Source organism: Vombatus ursinus, unplaced genomic scaffold (assembly GCF_900497805.2).
Source record: "Vombatus ursinus unplaced genomic scaffold, bare-nosed wombat genome assembly UNPS02014825.1, whole genome shotgun sequence".
Lineage (NCBI taxonomy): Eukaryota > Metazoa > Chordata > Mammalia > Diprotodontia > Vombatidae > Vombatus > Vombatus ursinus.
The window spans coordinates 1945122-1972139 of NW_020954603.1; the positions used below are offsets into that span (position 1 = coordinate 1945122).

General features: G+C 46.0%; 1 protein-coding gene across 3 annotated transcripts in view; it reads right to left on the minus strand.

The window, feature by feature from the left end:
- STIL (STIL centriolar assembly protein) overlaps window positions 1-26584 on the minus strand; it is a 49097-nt gene extending 22513 nt beyond the window's left edge. Inside the window, exons 1-11 of one of the 3 annotated variants that reach the window (XM_027838233.1) lie at window positions 26442-26584; window positions 23858-23915; window positions 19778-19885; window positions 18079-18191; window positions 15484-15671; window positions 13372-13619; window positions 10300-10383; window positions 7898-7984; window positions 5385-5535; window positions 1563-1672; window positions 571-676 (exon numbers count right to left, since the gene is read on the minus strand). In XM_027838233.1, the coding sequence (XP_027694034.1) occupies window positions 571-676; window positions 1563-1672; window positions 5385-5535; window positions 7898-7984; window positions 10300-10383; window positions 13372-13619; window positions 15484-15671; window positions 18079-18191; window positions 19778-19885; window positions 23858-23901 (1239 nt within the window). In that variant the 5' untranslated portion in view covers window positions 23902-23915; window positions 26442-26584. Of the gene's footprint in view, window positions 1-558; window positions 677-1562; window positions 1673-5384; window positions 5536-7897; window positions 7985-10299; window positions 10384-13371; window positions 13620-15483; window positions 15672-18078; window positions 18192-19777; window positions 19886-23857; window positions 23916-26441 lie in introns of all 3 variants that reach the window. The other 2 variants (XM_027838232.1, XM_027838234.1) reach the window with 2 other exon arrangements.
- Between the last annotated feature and the right edge of the window lie 434 nt (window positions 26585-27018).

A 27018-nucleotide genomic window follows, 5' to 3' on the forward strand; every position in this document is an offset into this window, starting at 1 on the left:
CAAGGGACTGGAAGTTGGCATGGTCTAAATGAATGGCCGGCACTGCCTGCCCTCCCTCACGACCGGTCACCGGGCACCAGGCCCGCCTTCATCAAGGCCGAGACAGCGGCTACCAGAGTGATGCTGTCAGGAAGGCAGAAACAAAACCAGCCTCTCACTGGAGTAACTCAATCTAAATCCCATGTTAGCGTTGATGCCCACGCCCCATCACCTTCTCTAAAGAGAACCTACCCCACCTCTCTAACTTGACCAGCTTCCATTTTTGTAGTTCTTTTAAGGGTTTTCCTCAAAGAACCACGTGACAGTGCCAGTATTATCATTCCCATTTTATAGATGAGGAAACTGAGGACCACAGAGGCTAAGTGACCTGTCCAAGGTCACACAAACAGAAGCCCTGCTTCCAAGGGGAACGGCAGTGATGATGAAATAAAGAGCCGCAGGGGACACGCTTTTGCCCTTACAAAGACCTGGACTCTTCTTTAATGCCCTCGGGGCACTTGACTCCCTAGCAAGGACAGCCTCATGTAGAATCCCACCCCCACGTCCTGGCTGGAATACCTTCTGACTCACTGGGTGAGGATTAGGGACTGGTCTTGGGGACAAATCTTCATCTTCCACGCCAGAATCATGGTCGCTTACAGAGAGCTGCTGCCCCGGGGACAACTTCTGGGAAGCCCTGATGGTAGGAGAATAAAAAGAGCAATCAGTCACCCATGGGCATGTTCTGGTCTGCAGAGGTAAGACCAATCAGATAAGGAGCAAGAAATCCTCTCCCATGACTGCTTACTGGAAGGAGTAGGACAGTACTAAGGACCAGGTGTAGGTTACAGTCAGAGAGCTGGGAAAGAGCCTTACTAGACCTTCCAGAACCTGCTGAAGACGTCAAGTCAGCAAGCATTTATCAAGCATCTGCTATATGCCAGAGACTGCACTAGGTGCATACAAAAGCAAAAGACACTCCCTTATTTTCCTAGTCAAACTGAAAAAATCTATTTAATACCAAAAAAAAAAAAAAATGTAGTGGAAAGAACCTGGAACTTGAATTGAGACTGAGATGAACTTGGGTTCAAATGCCATCTCTAACTCTTACTGACTGGCATGATCCTGGGCAAGAAACTTAACCTGTTTGTGCCTCACTTTCTCTATCTGTAAAACAGATGTATGAATCGATACACACAAGTCTGCTGTGAGGAAAGTGCTTTGTACACTTGAAAGCACAATAGGAATGGGGACTGCTAGAGATTCCAAGCCAAGACGTATCATTCAGGTCAGCAAGGCACACTCCAAAGCAGTCTTCTCAGTCCTCCAGCATCTGTTAAGTCTCTGTGGGCCAGGGCTGAGGATCAGACACAAAGACACAAGTGCCTGCCCTCAGGGAACTTACATTCTGTCAAGAGAAACCTACAGATGTACAAAGGTATAGACGAAATATTCATAAAACAGCTACAAGGTGACGGCGGGCATTTTCATCAGAAATGTTTACAGGAAAGATTGGGAATTTGGGGTTTTAACTTTTCATTATGAAATCTTAATATCACGGTAACCAAAAAACCATCCCTTACCTCTTCATGGCATGATTCCTGGAGACTTGGTTAAAGAATGTTGCTTCTGCAGATGGGTTTTCTGAGCTCAGTTCAAACTGGAGAGAGCTCTTCTGTGAAGGCTCAACATTCTGAAATGGACAAGTCAGAGGTGTTAGAGAAACAGAAATGCTGTCAGATCCACATCTCCTCGAATTATTGGCTTTCTGGTTGGCACACAAATGACCGACGGAGTGTTCCCTCCCACAAAAAGGATACAAAGAGACAACTGTTACTGCTTCACTGCCACCCATGGGTCCCAGGCCTGGTCTGAACCTGAGAAGCCAAAAGCAGCCCCGTCCCTGCCACCCAGAAATAATAGAAGAGAGACAGACAGAGAGACAGCGACACAGAGAGAGAGACAGAGACACAGAGAAAGAGACAGAGACAGAGACAGAGACGGAGCAGAGGAGAAAAGGGAGGAGGGGGAAGGAACTGACCCGACTTGAGTAAGCACAACCATTTCTTTTCTTCATCTGTTGGTTCCAAGAGGGAAAGCCCCCAATATATAATACAACTCATTAAAATGACAATTGATCTGCATAATTCTGAAGCCACATGTCAGCAAACACAGGATTGAACAACACACATGTAAATGACAAATAGCTTCAAACTAGAAATAAGTCACTAACGTGAATACAAACCGGCCGACAACCCACGACTCAAAATCATGCCCATAATTTCTTCCTACCAGGTCTATGAGGTGTCACCAGGGATCCCCACAGAGCAGTCTCTTCACAGAGATCTCCAGGTACTGTGTCAGGCACACACGCTCTTTTGGAAGACAACTACGTAAACAAGTCTATAAAGGTCACTTGTCAGAGGAGGCTCTGCCAGCTGTGAGGCTCATGGGACGCCTCCGAGGTAGAGAGGGCGATGCTCGAGATGGGCTCTGACAGAGACTAGGGATGACTTGTAGGAGGTGAGCAGGGAACACATTCCAGACATGGGAGAGGCCAGCCTGGGTAAAGGGCAAGAAGAGGGACACCATGGGGGAGGAACAGAAGTGGGCCGCTTTGGCCAGACCCCAGAGTGTTGGGCCAGAAGTAACGCGGATAAGGCTGGAAAAGAGGGGGGCAGGGAACCAGGCTGGGAAGGGCTTTACGTGCTTGGTGAAAAGTTTGTATTTGATCCTAGAGGTAACAGGACGTCACTGAGGTTTACCGAGAAAGGCAGTGACATGGTCTGACCTGTGCTTTGGCAAATGGAGGAAAGACTGGGGATAAGGAGACTAACTGGGAGGTGTATACAAAAGTCCAGGCAAGAATACAAGGATCTGAACTTGGGTGGAGATACTGTGTGTGTATGTGTGTGTTGAAAGAAGGGGACAGCGATGAGAGGCTGGGGCAAATGTACGTTCAATAATATTTGGCACCTGACTGGGCACGTCAGGTGAGGGAGGGTGAGTGAGGCATCCAGACTGGATGAAGGTTTTGAGCCTCAAAGATGGCAGCAGCCTTGATAGAAATAGGCAGCTCAGTGGAGGGGTGGATTTTGGAGGAAAGTTAGTGAGTTTTGTTTTGGATCAGCTGAGTTTCAGGTACCCATGGAACATTCAGTTTGAAAGCTCCATCAGACAGATGGTGATACAGGCCTGGAGATCACACGAGATCATACAGAGATCTAGAAGTCATGGGCTTGGAGATGATAATTAGACCCATGGGAGCAAATAAGGTCGCCAAGAGACTGGAGAGAGGGAAGGCCCAGGACAGAAACTTGGGGTAAGTGATGGGATATGAGTGGTGAGCCAGCAAAGAAGCCTGGAAAGGGTTGGTCAGACAGAGATCTCTGTTATAAAAACCCAGAGAGATTTTCTTCAAAAAGAGGGTGGTCAACAGTGCTGAAGGCCACAGAAAGGTCAAGGAAGAGGCCGTTGGATCTGGAAATTAAGAGATTACTGGTAACTCTGGAAATGGTAGTTTCAGCTGAGTGATGGATGAGGTCAGAAGTGAGATTACAAAGGGTTAGAGAGTGTGTGTGCACATGTGTATGTGTGTGCATGTGTGTACATAGGTGCATGTGCAAGTGTGTGCATGTGTGCACTGAGTGTGTGCACGCATTGTTGTGTGCCTCTGTGTGTGTAGGGGCCCATGCACACATGTATGTCTGCACATTTTCCATCTTCACTCTGCCTTCTGATTCTGTGAGATATGGACAACTTTAACATGTGAATTCTTGAAATACAATGTCCAGGCTTTTTTAAAACCATAGTTTTCAGGAAGCTCAATGATTTGAAAGTCTTTTCCTTGACATGCTTCCCAGGTCATGGTCTTTGCTAACAGGTAGTTGACATTTTCTTCAACCTTTTCAATCTTTGGATTTTGTTGGAATATTTCTTACTATTTCCTAGAGTCACTGATCTCTAGGGTATCTGGTCTAGTTTTCCAGGAGCCCATAACTTGAGTAAAGTTCAGCACTTTCCCTTCTATGCAGTTCTAACACTCTCCTTCAGAGTTTCTATCTCATGTCTGTCTCTTGCTTCATCTCATCTAGGGATCCATGTGGTTCTTGCAGAATATCGACATCTTCCTTCGAGTCTCTACAAGCAGTTTTTACGCAGTTATTCTCTCCTGTTTTGAGAATGCCCTGATTTTCAATAATTCTTTAAGCTGGACAGTGTTTGCTTGGATCTATTCCTCTCACCAGTGTTAGTTGTAGACCTAGAGCTTTGTGCCGCGGCCAGGCTCTGCCCACGCTACACTTTTGGGTGGAACGTCAAACCTTTCACCTCCTTGGGTTAGACCCCACTGGATCTTTGAGATTCCAAACCCTGGCTCTTTAGAGGCCAGAGCCCTCGACAGCACCTTGGGGCAATGTCAGCTCTCGCCGTGTCTGCAATGGTAGCTGCTACTTCCCAGTAGTGCCGTTACTGGTTTACACCTGCCCTGAGGCTCTTTCAGCAGAGCTCTCACTCTGGCTGCTTCTAGATCACAGAGCTCTGGGCCTTCCCTGGTGATGATGGGACCCCATGGGCTTGTTGGCCTGCAACGGCACTGGATTTGCTAATTGCCCCTTTCTTATTTCCCATGGATTGCTTGCTGACTTTGTGTGCAGTGTTAGGGTCCAAGGAGTTACTTGCTACAGCTTCTCATTGGTCTGGGGGCCAATTCTGGGTTTTTGCTAAATTAGGAATGAGGAAGATGGGCAGCTTTCCTCTGGGCTGGCAGCTGCTGCCAAGTGGTCCACCACTCTGAGCTCTTCTTCCATGCATGCTCTAACTAGACACTGCTTTGGTCTGTGTGAGTTTAAATTATGCAAACTAACACACTGACCTAAGTGGAAAAAAAAATCTCAATTCCTTCAGTTTGACAGGAAACATTCCAACACTGTCAAAGCAGTAGAAGGGTAGGGCAGGGCAGGAACAGAGGCTGCCACAGACATATGTGTTTTGTTGGCCTGCAAGTCAAGGGTCTACAGAGAGCAGCCTCAGTGATGTTCTTTGTTCTGACCCCAGCCATACACCTGAAGGGCTATTCAGTCTCTTATGAGTGGACAGCCTTAGCAATAATGCCATGAATCCTGAGTGGCCAAGTATACTGATTTAATAACAAAGATATTTCTAAAAGGTCAAAACATCAGGTTTATGTTGCTAAACTGCTACTATAAATACCAAGTGACATGGTGATGCTGGGCAAGTCACTTAACCCTGTTTACCTCAGTTTGCTCATCTGGAAAATGAGCTGGAGAAGGAAATGGCAAACCACTCCAGGATCTTTGCCAAGAAAACCCCACATGGGATCACAAAGAGTCAGACAGGACTGAATAAACTGGATAACAACAATGATAAGTAACCAAACCACTTACTTTGAAAAGATGTAGGGTTTCCTTGTTGGTTAGTAGCTGAAAGTGGAGGTCACTTCCCTGGCCGCTTTGGAGAACGCACTCATAAAATTCTGGCTGTTTGTGTGTTACGGAGTAGAGAATGATGACAAAACTTCCAGACTCGGAAAAAACCCTACAAATAATGTGCCACCGATGAGAATTAATTTGGTATGCTTAAAGTGTGCTTTAAAAACTTCCAAAGAAGTTACCAACTTAACAAGAAGACTGATTGAATACTGTCATTAATTAAAGCTCAAGGTGGATTTTTGTAGACTTATTACACTCTTCATGATTAATTCATTGAATATCAGGTTCATGAATAATTAATAATTCAGCCAACATTATTCAATAGACCTTTTAAACTATGCTAAATAACAACTTAAAAATAAAATATAAACAATAAATAAATAGCAGCAACTTAAAATTGTTCTAAATGCCCAGTCTGAAGCTTGCCTTTCTAGGCCTACTGAGCATCTATGGACACACCCACTCACACCCATAGCACAGCCAAATACCCTACACCCCAAGAAAACTATACATAATTCTAATGTTTTTCAACCTAGTAAGAAATATGGTTTGTGATGATGATGATGGTGAAGAAAGACCATTCATGTAACTAATTACAAATTCTTTTGAATCTCTTTATTTTAGTCACAAAGTGATTGAAAGAACATAAAAATTACTTTTCCAGCCTCTAGGAGGCCCAGCTCCTTCATGTGTAAAATGGGAGCGATCCAGTTACTTCTAAGGTCTTTCACAACCCCCAAATGCCAGGAAGCGACAAACCAAAGGTCCCTCTGGCACACTGGCATAAGCCGGTTAGGGAGCTTTTGCTTACACTGACCCTAATTCTGGCTCTGCAACTTTGCCCGTGGTCCAGCGGCCTGAGTCCGGTCTCCTTCCCCAGACAATGAAGACTGCTATTCCATCCTGACCTGAGTCTTTGCCGCTCTAGGCTAAACATCCCTTGCTGCTTCATCAGGTCTCTGCTACAGCACGGTATGCACTTTTCTCATGGCCCTCTCCTGGCCCTGCACACCCCACCCAGCTGGACCAGACCAGGGCAGAGGATGGAGGGACTGGCATCCCCTTGTTCTGGGAGCTCTGGCTCTCTTCAACTAGCCTAAGACCACGGGAGCCTGTCTTGGTGGATCAATTACTTAGAATCAATCTCTTAATCCATTAAATTCCCCAAGTTTTTTTCACACAGTTACTGGTAAAGTATTTTAACTCAGGACATCCACCTATGGCCCCTGTGCTATGTAACAGAATACATAAGAGGCAAATTCAAATTGGTGGCATTAAATCAATGTATGGTCCTAGCAACAGATTAACTGCATTTCAAAGACCATCCTGGCTAAGTCCAGACAGGCCCATCACTAACAGCCTGGCCTCTTGGTGAGGAATCTTTTAGCCACAGCAAATGGTGGCCTGCTCGAGTGCGGAGTGGGGAGGGAGGGAGAAAGATGGTTTAGAACTTAAAATGTAGGGGCAGCTAGGTGGTGCAGTGGATTGAGCACCAGCCCCGGAGTCAGGAGGGCCTGAGTTCAAATCCAGTCTCAGACAACTAACACTTACTAGCTGTGTGATTCGGGGCAAGTCACTTAACCCCGCTTCACCCAAAATAAATAGATAAATAAATTTCAGAACTTAAAATGTAACAAAAAACCAAATTTAATTAAAAAAAAAAAGAAGTGAATTCAAGGTGTTGGACACTGAATAACATCTCACATACACACACACACAGACACACAGACACACACACACACACAAAACCCAAAACTGACATATTAACAGAAAGGGAAACAACTCATTCCTGATGTGGGATTCACTCCTGACTCATTTATCTGTGTAGTTATACTGTTAACTTGTTAGAGCAAAGATAAAAACTGAGAGAAAATTAGAATACTAAAAACAAGAAAAAGATTTTGCACACAACTAAAACAATTCTATCCAGAACAATTTAAATAAGTTACTGGTGCCAAAAATTAGAAAATGAATGGAAGAAAGGACACAAATGTTGAGAATGATAATTTCACGTGGAAGTTTAATCAGTGAAAGTCAATGGTCCAGAGCAAGAAGACTAATCATCTAAAAAGTGACCCATCAGCCAACATGGCCTCTTAGCCAGCACGCATCAAAGGTGTGGTTGATGAAGGTCTGAGAAGGGAACTGGCAGACTTTTATATATGACCTTCTCCAGCAGACCCATGTCTTTCCATCCCACAACTGTAGGAAGCATGTGGCACCTGGTTCCAATACATAAGCCAAAACCCTAGTTCTGAGTAGATCAGAACGTCTTTGCTAATTTTCTTTCACCTGCTATTAACATGTTGGATTGAAGGACGCAACAAGGTGTGATTTCTCAGAACTGTGGGCACCGTGACCCGGCCCCATTCAGGTACAGGGTGGAGCAGACCATCTGAGGTCATTTCTAAATGCTGTCTGTGAACATTTGGTAATTAAAGACGGATCGCAGGACAAATCGCACTTACCTTTCCTGAACTGCAGCACTGAACACATAGCGCAGGCAATACGCCCATACCCGGGGGCTATAGATGTGAGTGACGCCAGACAGCCAACTGCAAAAGAGAAAAGGTCAAAAAAGAATTCCTATGAGGCACGGAAAACATTATTATGCCTGAAGGATGTGCAAAGCACTATACTAGGCACCCAGGGACACATATTAGCTACAGTCCCCCTACCCTCATGGCAGATATCACACACACACACGCACACAATACAAAAGAAAATGCAATACATAACAATAATAAAAATTACGCTGCAGAGGTGAATGGACTCCACATCTGGCGGCCTCACCAGTCTCGCTGCCTGGGGATGAATTATTCAGTCACAGTCATTCTCAAATCCCCTATATACAGACGGAATACCCCAAACCACAAAACCACAGACCCCAAAGCAGTGAAAACCCAACAGGTCCTCAGCACAAGGAAGTACTAGAACCCCATTCTGATGATGAAGGGGGGGGAGGGACAGAGGGAGGATGCAGGGGGCCTATGGATGGAGCCCCTAATAGCCATTCCTGCCAATTGGAAAAAAGATCAAGGATCAGAGGGGAAAGAAACTGCTGAACTAGAGAAAGGGGACTTGATCAGCCCAGATTCTGGTTTGATGTTGTGAATGAGTTTTTATCTAAACCAGAAGAATGCAGGCATCAATAACTTGGAGCTGTCACAGGGGCCACCAGAGGGTGCAGGCGTGCACGGCCCCCACCTCAAACCTCTTCCCAGGCCTACCTCAGTCACTCTACTCATTCCTTTGCCCCCCATCCCCCATCTGCTGACTCAAAACACCCAAATCCTTCAGGGCAAAGATCGATGTCCAGCCGTCACATAACATCCCACAGTAACTGCTCCTTTAGCCAGAGATGCTCAAGGCTAGGACACAGTTGGTCCTTTGTTACCCATGGCATGGTAACAGTCAGCCACATTTCTACAGTGCATTAAGGCATACAAAGGGTACATTTCATCACAGCCCCATGAGGCCTGTGGTGCCAGGGTTATCCCCACTTAGGAGCTGTAGGCAGACAGGCCCAGGGGGCGCTGGTGGTACAGCCACCACTCTGGAAGGCCCTTTGGAACTGCTCCCCAAGTGTCTAAGCTGTGCACCCCCCTCAACAGCCTCTCCCCCAGTGAGAGCGTCACAGCTCTGCTTATTGTAACTAAGGGTAACCACCTACTTGGGGAAGGCTGAAGAAGTTATGGGCTATGAAAGAGATGGAATATTACTATGCTGCCAGAAATGATGAAGGGGATGGTTTCAGAGAAACCAGGAATTCTTGCATGAACTGGATCAGAATGAAATGAGCAGGAGAACAATTTATACACTGACTACACATAAGACTGTAAAAGAAAACAGCTCTGAAAGACCCAAGAATTCTGATGAGTTCAATGACCCACCATAACTCAAGTCTGATAGGGCTAGAAGGTACAGAAGGACAAATATACCATTAGACACAGCCAATATAGGAACCTGTTTTGCTTGATGATACTTATTTGTTATACAGGAGGACTTTTTTGTGAGGAGGGGAGTTATGGAGAGAAGAAAAAAGCAATAGTGATAGCCCTCCAAAAAAAAAAAAGAAGAAAAGGGAAAAAAGCATCATTGAAATTTCTTAAATTACAGAGAAGGGAACAGAAAGATGTTCAGAAGGGGACACAGACAAGCAGGGTAGTGTCAGAACTACCATGTGAAATTTAACATATACTTTCAAAAAACCCAACTTGTACATAATAGAGATTCACAATTTCATATACGATCCCCTTTTCCTGTTCTTTCTTGTCTGGAAATGCCCATGTTTGTTGACGTTTGTCAAGCTCCCAATATTTTTAAAAGAATGTTTTAAAAAGAGATGGGTATTACAGACTTAGAGACCATGTCTTTGAGAAAGTGTGTGGTTGGAATAGTATTTGAACCCACATCTTTTGACTTCAGGCCCTACACTCTCCTTCCACTGACATTATGGTTGCCTCCCCTATTTCTCTTTTCATTTTCCTCTTGAACTAGATAATAAATCAACTCAAGAGCAAAGACTGTGTCTTGTATACTCCTCTATGTCCCTCACAGGATCTGACAAGATGCCCTGCAACATGAGTGCTCAACAAAACTTTACTGAATGAACACATTCCCATGAGAACTGCTCCAACCCCACTCTGCAGTATAAAACCCAGGATGATTAAAGTGACCTTTGATAGAATTCTCTCTCTGGGTTTGGCAGGTGATCCAAATGCTAACTAAAACCTTTTGGTAAACTGTTGCTATTTGTTTCCTTTTAAATCAATCAGGAACACTTCTTAAACCACTATTTGCTGCAAATACATCTGCTGCTTATATGTGCTTTGGCAAAAACACTTTCCATAAATACTGCAACACTCACATCCCAACTAATGGCAGAGAATAAACCTTGGGGTCTGATTCAAGCAACAGCAACAGCTTGCGTGTTTCATCCATTGTAAGATACCTGAAAGAGAAGAACAGTTATTTCATTTTTAACTGGAAGCTAGTGTGATGTATGTACTTTTATCCACAAAAATGCTTTACCTACTAGAGAAACAAACTGTAAACAAGAAAGAAGAGTACGAAATAGCCACTATCACTACGGAGCCATGTAGACAGGTCAAAGTCCAGATACTTGTATTCCAAGATCTCTGATCCCTTAAGGTGGCAGTTGTTAAATCTTATGTGATCCTGACTATGGCTCCTCAGTACTTGAATTCTTTCATTCTAGCTGCTTCCAGCATTTTTTTTTCTTTGATCTCTCTCAGCTCTGCCTCAGCTGCCTTCTCACCCTAGAATATCATTCAATCTCTGCAGCCCCTTTCCCCACTGGAGAGTTCCTCCTGGGACCTTCATTTGGGAAGGGGCCCAGGCCAGCTAGCCTTCATTCCTCTCCAGGCTCTGCTTCTGACCCTCTGGTCTTCTCCACCATGTCCCAGCATGGGAGCCTTTTCTTTCCGCTGTTCCTGGGAATTTCCATTTTGGAGTTCCTTCCAGGAGTTTATCAGTGGGTTCTCCTTATTTTTACTTTGCCTTAAGCAATTTTCTCTTATGATTTATTGAAATATGATACGCAGGTTTTGGTTTTGGTCATGACTGTCAGGCAATCTAATTATTATTATAGTATATCATATAATTACTATATATTAAGCAATCTAATAAATCATTTCTCCTTGATCTGTTTTCTAAGTTTTGTTTTGTTTTTTTAAAATATTAGATACCTATGTTTTCTTTATTTTTTCTGTCTTTTAACCTTTTTTTTAATACTTCTTTTTGTATTGTGGAATCATTAACTTCTGTTTGGGCTATCCTAATTACCAAGGCAGCTAGATGATTTAGTGGATAGAGAACTAGGCCTAGAGTCAGGAAGATCTCAGTTCAAATTCTGTGACCCTGTCTCTGCCTCAGTTTCCTCAAATGTAAAATGAGGATAATAATAATACATGCCTCACAGATTTGTTGTGAGAATCCAATGAGAGAATATTTTTTAAAAACTTAGCACAATGCCTGGCACATAGTAGGCACTTTATGCTTATTCTCTTACCTTACCTTCAAGGAGTTCATTGCTTGGGTATGGTTTTGCACTTTTTGTGCTAAGCTCTTAATTTTTCCCAGTATTTCCTTCATAACTTTCATTTCTTTTCCTATTCTTTCCTCTAACACTCTCATTTCATTTATAAAATCAATTTTCAATTCTTTTTTTTAAAAACTCTCGTTTCATTTCTTACAGAAATTTTAGTTGAACTTGCATCCAAGCTGTGTTTTTCTTTAAGTCTTTGCTTTTAGACATTCTGGGGTCATTCAGTTCTTCTAAATTTGTATCACAGACAACACAATTATCATAATAGTGAAATACATGTGAAAAAGTAGGGACACTGATACATTATTGGTGGAACTCTGAATTGGTCCAATCATTCTGGATAACAATTTAGAACTATGCCCACAGGGCTATAAAACTGTGCATACTCTTTGATCCAGCCATAGCACTACTAGGCTTGTACCCCAAAGAGATCAAAGAAAAAGGAGAAGGATCCACTGTTTCACTGACAGGGCTATTTTCTAGCAGTTCCTTCAACTCGTCATTTTTCTTTTTTGCCAGCTTTATCAATACAACCAGTGTGAAGCTGAACTCCAGAGAGGTTTTAATTTGCATTTTTCTAATTTCCAGGCATTTGGGCATTTTTTCATGTGGCTATTGATGACTTGGATTTCTTCCACAGAAATTTGCCTATTATCTCTTAGACCATTTAAAAACTAGGTAATGGTTGGGGCAGCTAGGTGGCGCAGTGGATAGAGCACTGGCCCTGAAGTCAGGAGGACCTGAGTTCAAATCCAGCCTCAGACACATAACATGCACTAGCTGTGTGACCCTGGGCAAGTCACTTAACCCCACTGCCTAGCCCAAAAAAAAAAAAAAAAACAACTAGGTAATGGCTCTTATTCTTATACATTTGAATCAGTTCCTTATATATCATGGAAATGAGACCTTATTCATATTTTCCCCCAGTGACCTTCCTCTATTTGGTTTCCTGACAAATCAGATTAACATGGTTTAGAAATCCAGGTATGATGGATGAGCCAAATTGATGGGGAATAGTAGAAAGAACTCCAGATTGGGAGTCAGAGGGCTTGGGTTTGAATCTCCGCTCAACTCCCTCCATAATGCTGTGTGGGCCGGTCCCATCCCCTAATGTTGGGGGTAGCTTCTTCCTCTGTAAAAAGTGGGAAGGTTCCGTGAGGAAGAGGAAGGAACAAGATGATCTCTTCCCAATTCTAGTCCTGGATCTCAAGGAATAGCAACATAGCATCTAAATCACCTGTGATTCACTCACTTCCATAAAAAGATACAAGTGGATGGTGTTCTCCTCATTGCCATCCTTGGGTGGCTCTCTAGTTCAGCAAAGTAAAGCCCCAACATCAAAGCCATTATGGATGGGTGGCCTAAGCAGATTAGGGCCTGGACTGGTTTTATCTGGAGGCAGGCAAAGAGCCCAGAAACCTTTACAAATGTGCCAGCCTAGCCCAAGCACCCCTGAATACACCAACCAAGGGCAGGGCATCCAGGCTAGGCAGCAGCAGAACTCTTTGGGAGCTAAGGGCCAGGCTAATGAACTCAGGGGTCCTTCTGGCTCTGCAGGCTTTTCATCCACCTCCCACCCTCCCTCTCCCAGAGGGGCCGCCAGTGTCCTCTTCCAAGCTTCCTTTCACTTTCAAATCTGAAGTCTATGATTTTCAGAATATGAGCGGTGTCTACTGGGAAGAAAATTTGACATACTTTTACCACTCCCTGACTTTTCTTGGAGAAAAAATGAAATACATGGCTGCTAAAAAGCACCAAACTCAAGACAGATTGAGGTAGTTTCCCTTCACCTCCTTTCACAGCTGCCTGTCCCAGTTACTTGGGTAGTCTGTCACAACATAAACATTTCCGCTGAACAGACTCATTACTCACCCCCACTTACAGGTCCCCTGGATTTGAGCGATGTTCATGTGACTGCTCAAGTTTCTCGCCAGAGCTGTTGGAATAATGGGGAGAGGCTTCACAGGCGTACATCGAAAGGAACTGGCAGGAGCCACGGCTGCCCAGTGGAAGTCAAACTGCAGGTTGTCCAGGTGCTCCCTGGAGGTGACTCTTGCTCTCAAGGGGAGCAGCTTGCAGAGGTCCAGAGGGTCTTTGCCGCATAAATGGTGCTGCAGAGCCTAGGAGAAAACACGCCACCATCACATCCGCTCCAATGGGTCAGCACGCTTAGGAGCTGCTCTCCCCTTGGCTTTCAGCACACTCAGGAAGCACTGAGGGATCTGGGCCCACCACCTCTCAATTCTCTGTCATTTCTGCCACATGACCAGGAGAGGAGGGACAAAAAACACTACAGTTAATAAACACTACCATCACCAGTGGGACATCTCCCTCCAGATATTCCGTCTTCACCTAGAAACCAACCTGTCTACATGACCTCGTTCAGCAGACAATGGCCCCACTGTGTGTCCTCTGGCCTGCGTAGGAGAGATCAGGTTTAGTCACGGACACCACGTTTTAAGTAAGACCAATATATTGGAAGGCATCCAGAAAAAGGACGTCCTGGATGGGGAAGGGTCTGGGGATAGTCCCCCTGGAGAGGGACACAACAGCATTTTCAAGTAGGTGAGGGGCACTCAAGCGGAAAATAAGTAAGACTTGCTCTGTATGGTTCCCAAAGGCAGAAGCAGGATCAATGGATACAAGTTAAAAGGAAGCCAATTTTGGGTCAACGCAATAAGTAATTTACTATCTAGTGAGGTAGTGGGCTCCGACTAGTCAGGGATACTGCTGGGCATCCTTCCTTACACAGCACTGGAGGTTGGACTTGACCTCTAGGCCTTATTCACCACTTCCCAAATCCCCCTTCTTGTCAAAAGAAATCCTATTCCCTTGGAGTTAGTTCAATTCCACTCATCAACTGAATGTGTTTATCAAGCTGAGACACAGACAAAAGCAAAGCAGACCTGGCCCTCAAGAAGCTTACACTCGGGGGCAGCTAGGTGGCACAGTGGATAAAGCACAGGCCCTGGAGTCAGGAGGACCTGAGTTCAAATCCGGCCTCAGACCAAACACTTGACACTTACTAGCTGTGTGACCCTGGGCAAGTCACTTTGCCTAAAAACAAACAAACAAACAAAAAAAAAAGAAGCAGCTTACACTCTTTGGGGGAGTGTCACACAAATACAAATAGAACCAGCAAGCATAGACAAAGTAATTTCCATGAGGAAGGGCAAGAGCTCTCCACCCGTTAAAAGCCAAATTCTTAACTCCACTCGAGTTCTCCTCAGATGCCATGAGGCAAATCCAACCAAGCTGCAGAAGCTTTGGGGAGGGGTCTGAGAGAGGCCATTTCTGTGGTCCCTAAGGGCACAGGCCTTACCAAAACTGGGGTAAAACCACTGGATCTTCTCAGCCACAGTAGCTCACAAAGACCATATGCTAAGTGGCAGAAGGGCTGCCATATGCATCAGAGAAGGAGAAGCAACAGTAGTGAAATCCTAGGCCCCATCTTGAGTTGAGAATGAAGGTTCTCGTCAGCAAGCATAAGGTCAAGCTACAAAAAGAGCAGCTCTGTGTGCTAGAGAGGGCCCATGGTCAACTGTAAATGCCTCAGAAAGCTCCCTGGGCTCCAGGGTGTGCATGGTGAGCATAGACAAGGAAAGCCCTGGTTCTTGTATGAAATGGGACACCAGCCACCCAGCTGTCAATAACTCCAGTCCTCACCTCAAAGGATCAAGCTCCCATGTTACTGTCCAGGGGTTACTGTCCATGCCAAGTACTGGACTTCCTCACCCTTCCCTGCAAGAGTGCTCTAGAAAATGATTTTTAGAACATAGCTTTTCAAAATTCTGCAACTATCAGGTATCCCTGTTTCTTTCCCAATGAAAATAGATAATTTATTTGCTAGAAAATTACTTAAGAAACCTCATTTTAAGTAGAACCAGATAGGAGTTTGGCAGAGAGCTTGTTTTCCTTCCAGTTTCTATTTTGGTCCTTTCTCTCTCTTAATTGAGATTAATCATGTCATGAAAGGCAGCTCACCTTGAAGATGGAACTAAAGTCTTCGGCATCGTGGATGATCACATCTGTGGGGCAAAGGCCCTCCGTGTTAACTGTACATGGAATCACAAAGTCTCCAGGCAGAGGGGCGGTGGGGACTTTTCTGAGGCAGCCAGGTACTTCTCGACCAGGATCAAAGCGATCTACTTTCAGCTTTACACCTTCCTCACCTAAAGAACCCAAATGTAAATAGGCAAAATATTTGTTTCAGTGCTGATCCATGGAACTACCATCTCATCCAAGCATTTATTAAGCCCCTCCTAAGTACAAGAAACCAACTGTACTAAATGCTGAGGATACAAAGAAACAGAAATGATTCCCGCTCTCGAGGAGCTCCCAGTCCAGTGGGGGAAGACACCACGCAACCGACTACACACAAAAAGAAAGAAGGTATGCTGAAGGTAATGTTGGAGGGAAGGTACCAGTGGCTGGGGGGGGATGGGGAACCTGGGGAGCGGTGCTCTTTCAGAAGATGGGATCTAAGCTAAAACTGGAATAAGCCAGGAGACAGAAATGAGGAAGAACATTTCAGGTATGGGGCTCAGCCAAGGGGCCAGGAGACATGGAGTTGGGAGATGCAATGTGTTCAAAGGACAGCAAAAAGGCTGAGAGGAGGGTGTAAGGTGTAAGAACCCTGAAAAGGCAGGGTGTTATATCCTCGCATCACATCATGTCATGTCATGTCATGTCATGTTTTAAAATCCAGACAGAGGATTTTTCTATTGGATCTGAAAGGTAACAGGGAGTCCCTGGAGTTAACTGAGAAGGGTGATTTAGGAAGGTAATGTTGGCGGCTAAATAAAGGACTGACTGGAATGTGGTGAGGCTTGAGGCAGGGGACCGGCAGCAGCCGCAGGAGGTGCTGAGGGGCTGCACTCAGAAAACAATGGGAAGGTGGAAATGAAGGCCCTGGTAGGGTAGGAGTGGGTATGAGAAGTTAAGGATTAGGACACCGAGACTGGGAGCCCAGGTGACTGAGAGGATGGACACCCTGAACAGTGAAAGGAAAGTCTGGGGCAAAGTCTACTTCGGACATGGTGTGTTGGAGATGTCTAGGGGTCATCCAGTTTGAGATGTCCAATAGTGCTGAGGCAGTAATGGGATTCAGCAGAGGGGTTAGGCCTGGATAAATCAATCTGAGCCTCAATAGCACTAGAATCACCGAATCCTTGAGAGCTGATGAGATCCCCAAGCAAGACACTCTAGAGTAAGAAGAGAAGGCTGAGGACAGACCCCTGGGGGTTTGTGAGGATAGTCTGGGTGAAGACCCAATAAAGTAGACTGAGAAGAAGAGGTCCTCTGGGAGGAGGAGAACCTGCAGAAAGAAGCCTCACAAAAACCTTGAGAAGAAAATACGGAGAAGACCATCAACAGTTTTAAAGGCTGCGGAGAGGTCAGTAAGGAGTAAGATTGAGAAAGGGCTGTTAGATTTGGCAACTAGCTGTGGAAAGAGCTGTTTCATTTGAAACATGAGGTCAGAAGCTAGACTGCAGAGGCTTTAGGAGAGCATGGGGAGAGGGGAAGTGGAGTTGCCCAGTGTAGATGGCCTTCTCCAGAAAGGAGAAATATGGGACAACAGCTAGTGGGGAAGACAGAGCAGGTGAGGGCTTTCTGAGGACAGGGGAGACAAGGGCATGTTTGTAGGCAGTAGGAAAACAGCCATAGGCAGGGAGAGACTGAAGATAAGTGAATGTACAGAGAAGGGGCAATCTCCTGGAGAAATCAGGATGAAATGGGTATCTGGCAAATGAGTGTCTGGCGAGAAGGATGCTTTGGCAAGGAGAAGTCCACTTCAAGTAAGATGGGGATAAAGACAATGGCGGGAAAGGCATGTGAGTGATGAGCGGAGGAGGAGAAACAAGGGAGCTCACAGCAAACAGTTTCATCTTTTCAGTGAAATGGGAGGCAGCTGAGAGGCTGGGGAGGGAACCCCTGGGAGGCAACGTGTAAAAGGATTCCTCACCACAGTAAGGGCCTGGTGAGATTATGTAACAGAAATCGTAGTGGACCAGTCAGCATGGTTTCATGATTTTTTCGATCTCAGCAGTAAATCAATAAAAGCCAAGACAGCAGATGGCAATCCCTGTTTGGAACTCTGGGGTAGAGGACAGGAGAGTTGGACTATTTCATCCTGTGATCAAGATGGGGAAGTGAGGAGAGTATACCCACAGCGGAGGAGATGACCTGGGAAAGGCCTGAGGGGTAGAAGGCATGGAGCTCTAGTGAAGATGAAGACAGGGTTAGGGGTCACAAGGCAGAGGGAAAACCAGAATGGTCAAAGATAAGGATCAGAGCTCAATCTCAAAATTTATGAACATGGAAATGGAGCACTTGTCCATGATGGTGAATTCAAGAGCATAATCATCTCTGTGGGGGCTGAGGTGGATGGAAAGTGGGTCATGAGGAATGAGAAAGTGGAAAAGCTGAGAAATTAGTATGTTTGAGGGGGTATCGGTAGGAATGCTGAGAACAAGATGGGAGGGGAGAAAGACTGAGTGAGCCAACGCTGCACTCAAACCAGAATGAACCTTCACCAAAGCCCATCAAAGACACCAGTCAGCCCAAAATGCTGGTTACCTTCATCTATTAACAAAGTCCCAAGCAAAAAACATGACAAATTTGGGTCATTCTGCTTAGCATGACGATAAGCAAGCCGAAGGGCCTTCTCAGTCACCACAAGCTTCGGTTTCCTGTAAAACATTGAAATGCATTGGCCTTCTTGATCTTTAGGTTTTGACTGAGATCTGTTTGTTATATTCACTTCACAATTAGAAACGTATTTGCAGGCATTATTAAGCCTAGATCTTCCCACGGTGGAAAAACCCTCGCTTGACCCGGCTGCCCCCATTAGCTTGTGGTCTTTTTTCTCTGTTGTCACTATTACTGAGAATTTTCTCTTGAAGACCAAACATGGCCCTGTGGCCAAATCCAACCATTATCTCCACCCTCATTGACCTCCCTGCTCCATCTCATGCCATGACCAGCAACACAAAAGACGTGACCTTGAGTTTTCTCCTCCCACTTTTTCTCATGTGTCTTTCACTATCCTTTCTGTGCTGATGATTTTCTAATCTCTACTTGCTGTCTCAAATCTCAAACAGCCTAGTGCATCTCTCTGCTTGGAAAGCTCACCTTGGTTCAACATATCAAACCAAACACTAAAGAATAAGACATACACACACACACACACACACACACACACACACACACACACACACACACAAAGGGGCAGTGGGTAGCTAGGTGGCACAGTGGATAGAGCACCAGCCATGGAATCAGGAGGACCAGAGTTCAAATCCGACCTCAGACAATGGACACTTACTAGCTGTGTGACCTTGGGCAAGTCACTTTAACCCCAATTGTCTCACCAAAAAAAAATAATAATAAGAAGAAGACCCCTCCCCTCTCACCCTGCTCTGGACCACTCAAGCTCAAAATCTGTGTCATCTCAAGGCATCTCTTGGCTTCATTCCCCTCTGACACTACTTCTCTGTTACTTTCTTTGCCATCCCACATTGCCTCCATTCTGGGGCAGGTCTGATCACCTCATGACTAAATGACTCCAACCATCACCTGGCCAGTTTCCTGCCATCCTCCAGTCCACCCTGCCTACCAATTCCAGATCGGACTAACCTCCCTAACATTGCCCACTCATCACACCCCCGCTCAAATCTTCCAGCGTCTCTCTGTTCCATAAACTCATTTCCCAAATCTAAGCTCCTCGGCCTGGCACACTCCTCCAGTTCTTACATGAGATTCCACTGGCCCTACCAAGCACACTCCCCCTCCCTTCCACTGCCCCAGGCTCACCCCAGGCCCTCGAATTCAAATCCTATCAACTCTAAATCTCTCCCTTGAGGCCCTCCCAGAGGCTCCTCTTTTCAGAAAGTCTATGGCCTGCACAACCACACTGAACCAGTGACTAGCAGCTGTCACCTCTTGGTCACCTTTCATCTTCTCTCCTACCCTAACTTGAGTTACTTGAGGGTAGGAAGCATGTCTTGTGCTCTGAGAGCCTCCACAGTGCCTAACGCACTGCTAAAAACCTAGCAGGGGCCTGAGAGACACAAGCCAAGCAGCAGGGCCAACAGAAGAGCTCAGGAGGTTTCTTAGAAGGGAAGACGAAGGAATTCATGGAAAGTGAGCTGCCAACTTTGAAAACAGAGAAGGGGAGGAACATAAAAGGCGGTCACAGTTTGTACCAGTTTGCAAAGGCCTCTTTATCCCAGTTTGCTCCCAGTTACATTAAAGAGAACCAAAGGATAACATTTCATACCTGTAGTAACTGAGATGCAAATACTTGACATCTCCCACTGGGGTTGGATCCCAAAGCTCACTCTTTGATGGAGGAAAGCTGAAAGGTACCTTTTTGCTTGAAGTAATCCTTTTAATCAAAGCACAAATAAATGTAGATTTGGTTAAGACATGCTTATCCTCATAAATGTCCCTTTAATCTAAAATGAGTAGAAGAAAGTACTGGAATTCTTGATCTAAAGGAAGGACTAATTCTCAGATCACTAAGATAAGAGTTGATTAAACTACTTAAGTCCCCTGAAGTACAGCAGGTTTGTAGTAGGCAGCTATGGATAAAGCACTAGACCCAGAGTTATGAGTTCAAATCCAGCCTCAGACATTTAATAGCTTCGAAACCCTGGGCAATCCATTTAACCCTCTGTCTGCCTTGGTTTCCTCAACTGTAAAATGGCAATAATAACAGCACCTCCCTCCTAGGGTTGTTGTGAGGCTCAAATGAGGTAATATTTGTAGGTGCCTGACACACAGTGGACTCCTGATAGATGACTATTCCTTTTCCTTCCTGTGTTTCTCTTCCCTAATAAGTGTAATTAAATAATGATGGTCCTGAATCCCCTGAGAAACTCCTTCTCCCTGTAGCCTCCTAGCAGGTGCAGAGGAGCATGGTGGGAGAAGTCCCCCAAGGGCCAAGCTCTCCCAACAGGACTTTGGATGGAGTCATTTTGTTTGACCTAAGGAAAAATACTCTAACATATTAAAACAGGCAGAACCCCCAAGGACAAAAACAAAGAAGGAAGGCAACCACTCTGGACCAAGCCTCATGTTTGAGGTGTTAACACTTTTCATAAAAGTGTCTTTTGCTAGCCTCCGCATGTGCACTGATGAGGCTCCGCCTGAAGGACACGTTCCCTACAGAACTCCTAAAAAAGCCCCTTGACGAAAACCACAGAGTTCAGGTGAGATGAAACTTCAGCTGGTTGGTTGGCATTACAAGACAGAAAGAGGTCCATGGGTGAAAACATGGAAAACCACAAGCAAGCTCTTCCATCTCCACTTTCAACACTGGGACATCAATAGAATGTTCTAGGTTTCCTAATTCTTCTGCATCTCTGGTTCTCTTGCAGGGAGGCTTTCCTAGCTGGAATCCAGGAACACAGCCATGGCAGGAACATCAGAATCGATCCCAATAGGCCCAAACCCGCAGAGGACTCACTGCTCTAACACACCTGGGAGGCTATCAAGGGACAGCATCTTAGAAGCCATCTGGCCCAGTTCCCTTGTTCTACAAATCAGCTGCTTGTGTTGGGCATAAAGAGGGCTGCATAAAGACGCCCTTCCAAGAACATCTAATTAGGGCTTTAATGGGGAAGATGGAGGTTGAGGAGAAGAGGAAAACTGATCAGCCTTCTGAGGTCTTGTTTCAGCAACCCTACACCAATAACATCTGGCACAGAGAGAATTTGAAGACAGAAACCAGCTGATTAACCTGGTCCCCAACTATTCCCACATACGGAGAAAATCAAGAGACAGGTGGCATGCCCCTCCCTCCTTCTCCCATCCCATTGAAGGCTAATGGCAGAGTCCAGAAGGCCAGAGACATCTCAGGGGTCCCAGGGAGCCAAAGTTGGACTCAGGTCAAGAAATTCTCATAAAAAGGAGAGGGGAAAAAATTTCCTATCTGTCTATGGATGGAGATAAGTGTCTTTTATGAACACTGGGGATTGAGTTATGTATTGCATGACATGATTCAGATTTTTGGAAGTGATAAGAACAATGTCTGTATTTCCTTGCCTTTCTCTTGGTCTAAATGGATAGAGATAGAGGCCATCCCAACTCAAGAAACAAACCCCTACAGAAAAAGAAAGACTGAGCCAATCTCATTTCCACCACCAGACGACTTTCCCAAGAGACAGAGAAAAAACCCCATCCCAGCCTAGACACAAGGAGTTTTCAAAAAGAAACCTTCCTAGACAAAGATACCCTCTTCCTTTTACCACTGACCTAAAGATACAAGTCCCAGAAATATAAGGTCCCAAGAGTTAGAACTCCCTGAGAACAGACATAACTTATCCCACACTTCGGTTCCCAAATCTTTATTTCCCCAAAACTCCTCTGATAAATTACAGGGTCCCTTTAGGGTGGGTCCAAAGAGATTTCTTGCCTGTTTCCACAAATCCGACCTTCCTCTTCACATTGTAGTCAGGGGGCATCTAACTTCTCCCAAGATGTGTATTTCTGTGTCTTTGGTTAATATGTAACATGGAAGGTCCATGGAAAGGGCCATCGACAGGGCGTATGAGGCTTGGCAAACCACATTGTGTCCTTCATGCCCCCACCAAAGGAATTTCTCTCTTTAAGGAGACCTGTCAGGGATGGTCCCTGTAACACTTCTTCCTCTCCTCTCCACCTAATCTTCAGTCTCTCCCTTCCTCCTGGCTCATTCCTAGCTGTTTACAAAGATGTCCAGGCCTCCCTCACCTTAACAAAATCCTCACTTGACTCTACCATTCCTTGAGCCATCATTCCATACTTCCTTTTCTGAACCAAATTCATGGAAAAACTGTCTCCTCCCATTGCCTCCAATTCTGTTCCTCTCACTTACTTCCCAACCCCATGCAAGCAGCTTTCAACTTCATTAATCAAGTGAAACTTCTCTCACTAAAGTCACCATTGTCCTCTTAAATGGCAAATCCAATGACCTTTCCTGAACCATCATCCTTCTCAATCTTTCTGCAGCATCTGACACTCCTGACCACCCTGGCAGTCTAGAAGCTCTCCTCTCAGGTTTATGGCACAGATCTCCCTTGGTTCTCCTACCTCTTAAACCACTCCCTCTCAGGCTCCTCCCTTAGAGTGCCCCTAACTGTGGATGTATGGAGTGTTCAGGAAGGACTAGCCCCTCTGGTGTGGGGGCTGCCAAGCCCTTTTCAGGGCTGCTCATTGATCTACCTTTGGTGTCCACCTTTACCCAACTCTCACCTGTGGCTCCAAGAAGCTGTAGCATGGGCAGTGGCCACACACCAGTAAAACCATCTCTGAAGATGGTGTAGCCAATGGGCCTCAAACCCACTGGTGAGTTAGGGGGCTGTCTACTCCAAGCATGTGAAGACTTTCCCTTGGCAGAATGGGTGAATGAGAACAATTTGTTCCAATGGCCAGGAAGGCGGCGGAAGCAGAGACTGTGGAGTACTTAGAACTTGGTCAGACATCAAAGACACCAAGGTCACCCACTGCATCCCAGGCCAGCAACAGCTGCCCTGATTTTTGTCCCGCCATCGGACTGCCATGACTCTGGCAGAGAGTGAGGCTGATGACTGTGTGTAGCTCTGCCTCATTTCAATCCAATTCATGAGCAAGTCATGACATCATGTCATTGGTCCTCTTCTAGACAAAGGACGAACAATAACCGTGGATATAATGCCAGGTCTTCTTCCTGGGCCTTCTTGTCTATGCATAATCTCATGGGTTTCAAATTCAGATGACTTTCAGATCTACATAGCTTGCTTTGTCTCTCTTTTGAACTCCTATCCCATAAGCTGGTAAACATCCCAAGAAGGGCAACCAAGATGGTAACCCCCCAAACAACTCCACAAGCCCAGTGCAGCAAATACAAGGAAATTACAGGCTGAACTCAAGGGCAGGCTCTAGGAATGCCCCATGGTATGAGTTGGCCCAAACCCCAGTCCCAACTCTGAAAACACAAGAAACTTTCCCAACTGAAAAGTAAGGCAAAGAAGTCCTGTTTACCGGTGTTACTTGACGTAGTACTAAAAATGCTAGTGACGGTAATAAGACGAGTGAAAAAATGAAAGGCATAAAGATAGGCTGGCAAAGAGGAAACCAAATGACCCTTATTGGAAGATGGCTGCATGGTTTACTTCCGAAACCCCAGAAAAGATCCAAGTGAATTACCTGACACATTTGATAGCTTTTGTAAAGTAACAAGATATAAAACAAATTCAAAAATCAACAGTTCTTTTATAGAGCAATAACAAAATTCAGGAGAACAGAAAAGGAAGCATCACTCAAGATAATGACCAAATGATCACAATATCTGGGGGCAACATGTAGCAGGGAACACCACTGTGTCAGGTAAACATACCTGGAATTCATCTGGTGCCCCGGAGGGACATACACAGCCTTCATGACAGGTCGGACCACTAAGAAAAAAAACAAAAATGAGGAAATGGGAGAAGCTCCTTTAAAATACATTTTCATTAATGTATCTTAACACATATTCTTCCCTCACCCATGAAACCATTATTTTGTTATGTAGCAAAGAATTTTTTTTAAAGAAAAAAATCAGTAGAATCAACCAATGAATCCCCTAAAGTCAACAATACACAGTGTTCTACACCCATGGAACAACTCTCTCTTCAAAGGGGTGGGGACAGGTTCCTTCTCATATGGGAGACACTATTTTAACCCTAATTGCCATTAACTAAAGAGAATTAGGATCTGTGGTGTCCCTTTGAAGGTGTGATTATAATAGCACGTTTACAGAAGCTCATTTTATAGCCATACTTTATAAAATCATCTCAGAAACAGGAGCTTTCATGTGCTTTATATAGGACTTTTGAGATTTACAAAGCACTTTCCTCACAACAAATCAGTGAGGTGGAGAGTGCATGTGTTAACCCCATTTTATAGGGTAAATCCACAACACAAGAAGACAGAATCCCACACTGTAAAAATGTCATGAACTAACAATACCAAGTTAAATACTTGAATATTAATGAACATTCAGAGTTCCAACCCCCAACCAACTCAACTCCACATGCCCAATGCAATGAGGACAAGGATATTCGCAGGCTGAACTCAGGGATACGCCATGGCATGAGTTGGCCCAAACCCTCCGGCCTCTCCTTTACATATTCTTGACAAGCCATCAAATGCTTGCTATTGATTGACAGTAGAAGTGCACAAAGATTCTGAGCCAATGCTCAGACAACAGCGGCAGACAAATCACCTGCTGTCCTCAGCTAAAATGGAGATAAGCAATGCTCCTGGAAGCGGGATGGGATGTAGGTGCTATCATTACTACTAGCACGGGGGTCTGCTCAGGTTGTGAGCTTCCAAAGGGCAATGAGGAAGGCCATGGATGATCTACGTTAAGGTTGTAAACAACAGTCCCACCCCCAAGGAGGAAGACCACAGGGCCAAAGGTAAAGTGTGCTGCTGGAGGACGTCCTCTCCTGTTTCTTATACCAGTTTGGGCCCTGAAACTTCATGAGCAGGGCTGTGACGCATCAGACCTGAGCTTTAGGAATGTCACTTTGTTAGCTCAGGGGAAGATGGGAGACGGGGCCCAGGGGAGAGGCGCTGAGGGTCTGAACCAGGGTGGTTGCTGAGGGAGTAAAGAGATAGAGAGAAATATCATTGAGGTAAAATTAATATGACTTGGTAACTGTCTAGATGTGTGAGATAAGGAAGAGTGAGGAGTCGAGGATGGCTCTGAAGTTGAGTGTGGGCAGACTGGAAGGGTGGCAGTGCCCTGGACAGCATCCTAGGAAAGCTCAGAAGTGGAGCGTGTTAAGGGAGAAAGAGAATGAACTCTGTTTGGCGCAGGATGAGTTTGAGATGGATATAAAGGAAATCCGAGGGGGGAATGTCCACCAGGCCGTTGGTGGTGTGGGAGAGAAGAGAGAGAAAACGGCTAGATGCAGCAATCTATGAATCACCTGCACAGCTATAATTGAATTCACAGGAACTGAGAGAAAGGGAGTGGGGAGAAAAAGGGTGTAGAGAGCGTTGGTGGGGTAGGAAAGGGAAGGTGGGCCACGAAGGGGACAGAGGAGAAGTGGCATGGAAGGAAGAGGAGCCGGCTAATCCTAGGATAAAGAACAATCAATCACTGATCTCAGAGGGAGTTCCCTAAACAGCTAGCCAACAACACACATTTCTCTATCCCTGAAAACTTTGTAAAGGGTTTCCCCACAATTCAGTGGGCGAAATATGGAAAGTACCATCAGGCTCCTTCCTCCCACCCCCCATTTCCCTGCAGGCCTTACATGCCTGGCTCAGACTCACAAGATTATCACCCACCCTAACAGTGGGGAGACCCCAGGACTCCTCTCCCGGGTTACCTCATCAGCTGTCAGAGCAAGCCCCCACTTCAATAACAAGCTAATTGTTTTCCCTCCAAGTCTTTCCCCACTCCAGTCTACCCTCCACTCATCGGTCAAAGCTCAAGTCTGACCATATCATGCCCCTACTCAATAAATTCCAGAGACTCCTTATCAGTTCCAGGATCAAATAAATACAAAATCCTCTATTTGGCATTCAGAGCCTTTCAAACCTGCCTCCCTCCCCCCACCCCAGTCTTCTTACACTCCATCTCCTGTGCTGGGACACTGGCCACCTTGCTCAAGCTCCCAACTCCGCGCCTTTGCCCTGGCCGTGCCCCATGCCTGGAGTGCTCTCCCTCCTCATCTCTGCCTGAAGCTTCCCTGGATTTCCTCCGAGATGACGGCCCATTTACACCACATGGACCAGGCTACCTGCTTGCGGTTTCCGTCTCGCCCCCCACTTAGACGGAGAGCCCCCAGGGGGCAGGAGCCCTACCTGGTATCCCCAGCGCAGAGCCCAGGGCCTGGTACACAGAAAACGCCTACAAAGTGCAGGGTGGTGGGTTGGGTCACAGACCCCCGCGAGCCCATCCTTTCCCCGGGGTCGTCCCCGCCTACCTCCGAGCTGGGCGCCTCCGCCTGCCGCCAGTTGCTCCGCACCGTGCCTCAGTTTCTCCCACGGTCTGCAGGGTCTCTCCTCCAGGCGTCCCCGGCCCGCCTGGCAGCCGCTGGATCACCCGGAGGCGGGGGCCCGGCTTCGACCCGTTGGTTCGGCGGGAACCGAAGCGCCAAAGCGAGGCCAAGCCGGGCGGGAGCGGACACAGCCGGGAGCCCTCCTGACACTGACACGGCGTAGGCAGGGGAGGGAGGGGCCCCGAGCGGGCCGACCAATCAGCGCTAGAGACCGTCCCACCCCCGGCCAATCGAAAGTCGTCGCTGCGACCGCTAGGCCCGCGAGCCCAGCTGGAGCCCTTCTCTCCCCACTCAGCCCCGCCCCCTTGGCTGTCTCTCCAGCTAAGTCCCGCCCCCGCGCGCGGAGGCTTTTTAAACCTTCGGCTTTTGCCAACGGTCGAAGCCGCTTTGCGCGTGCGCAGAAGCGGGTCGAGGCGAGGAAGAGCAGAGGAAGCCGGAAGTTCAAACCTGCTTGGGTGTTGCCTGGGAAACGGCGTCTGAGTACTGGAGAGACCTAACATTC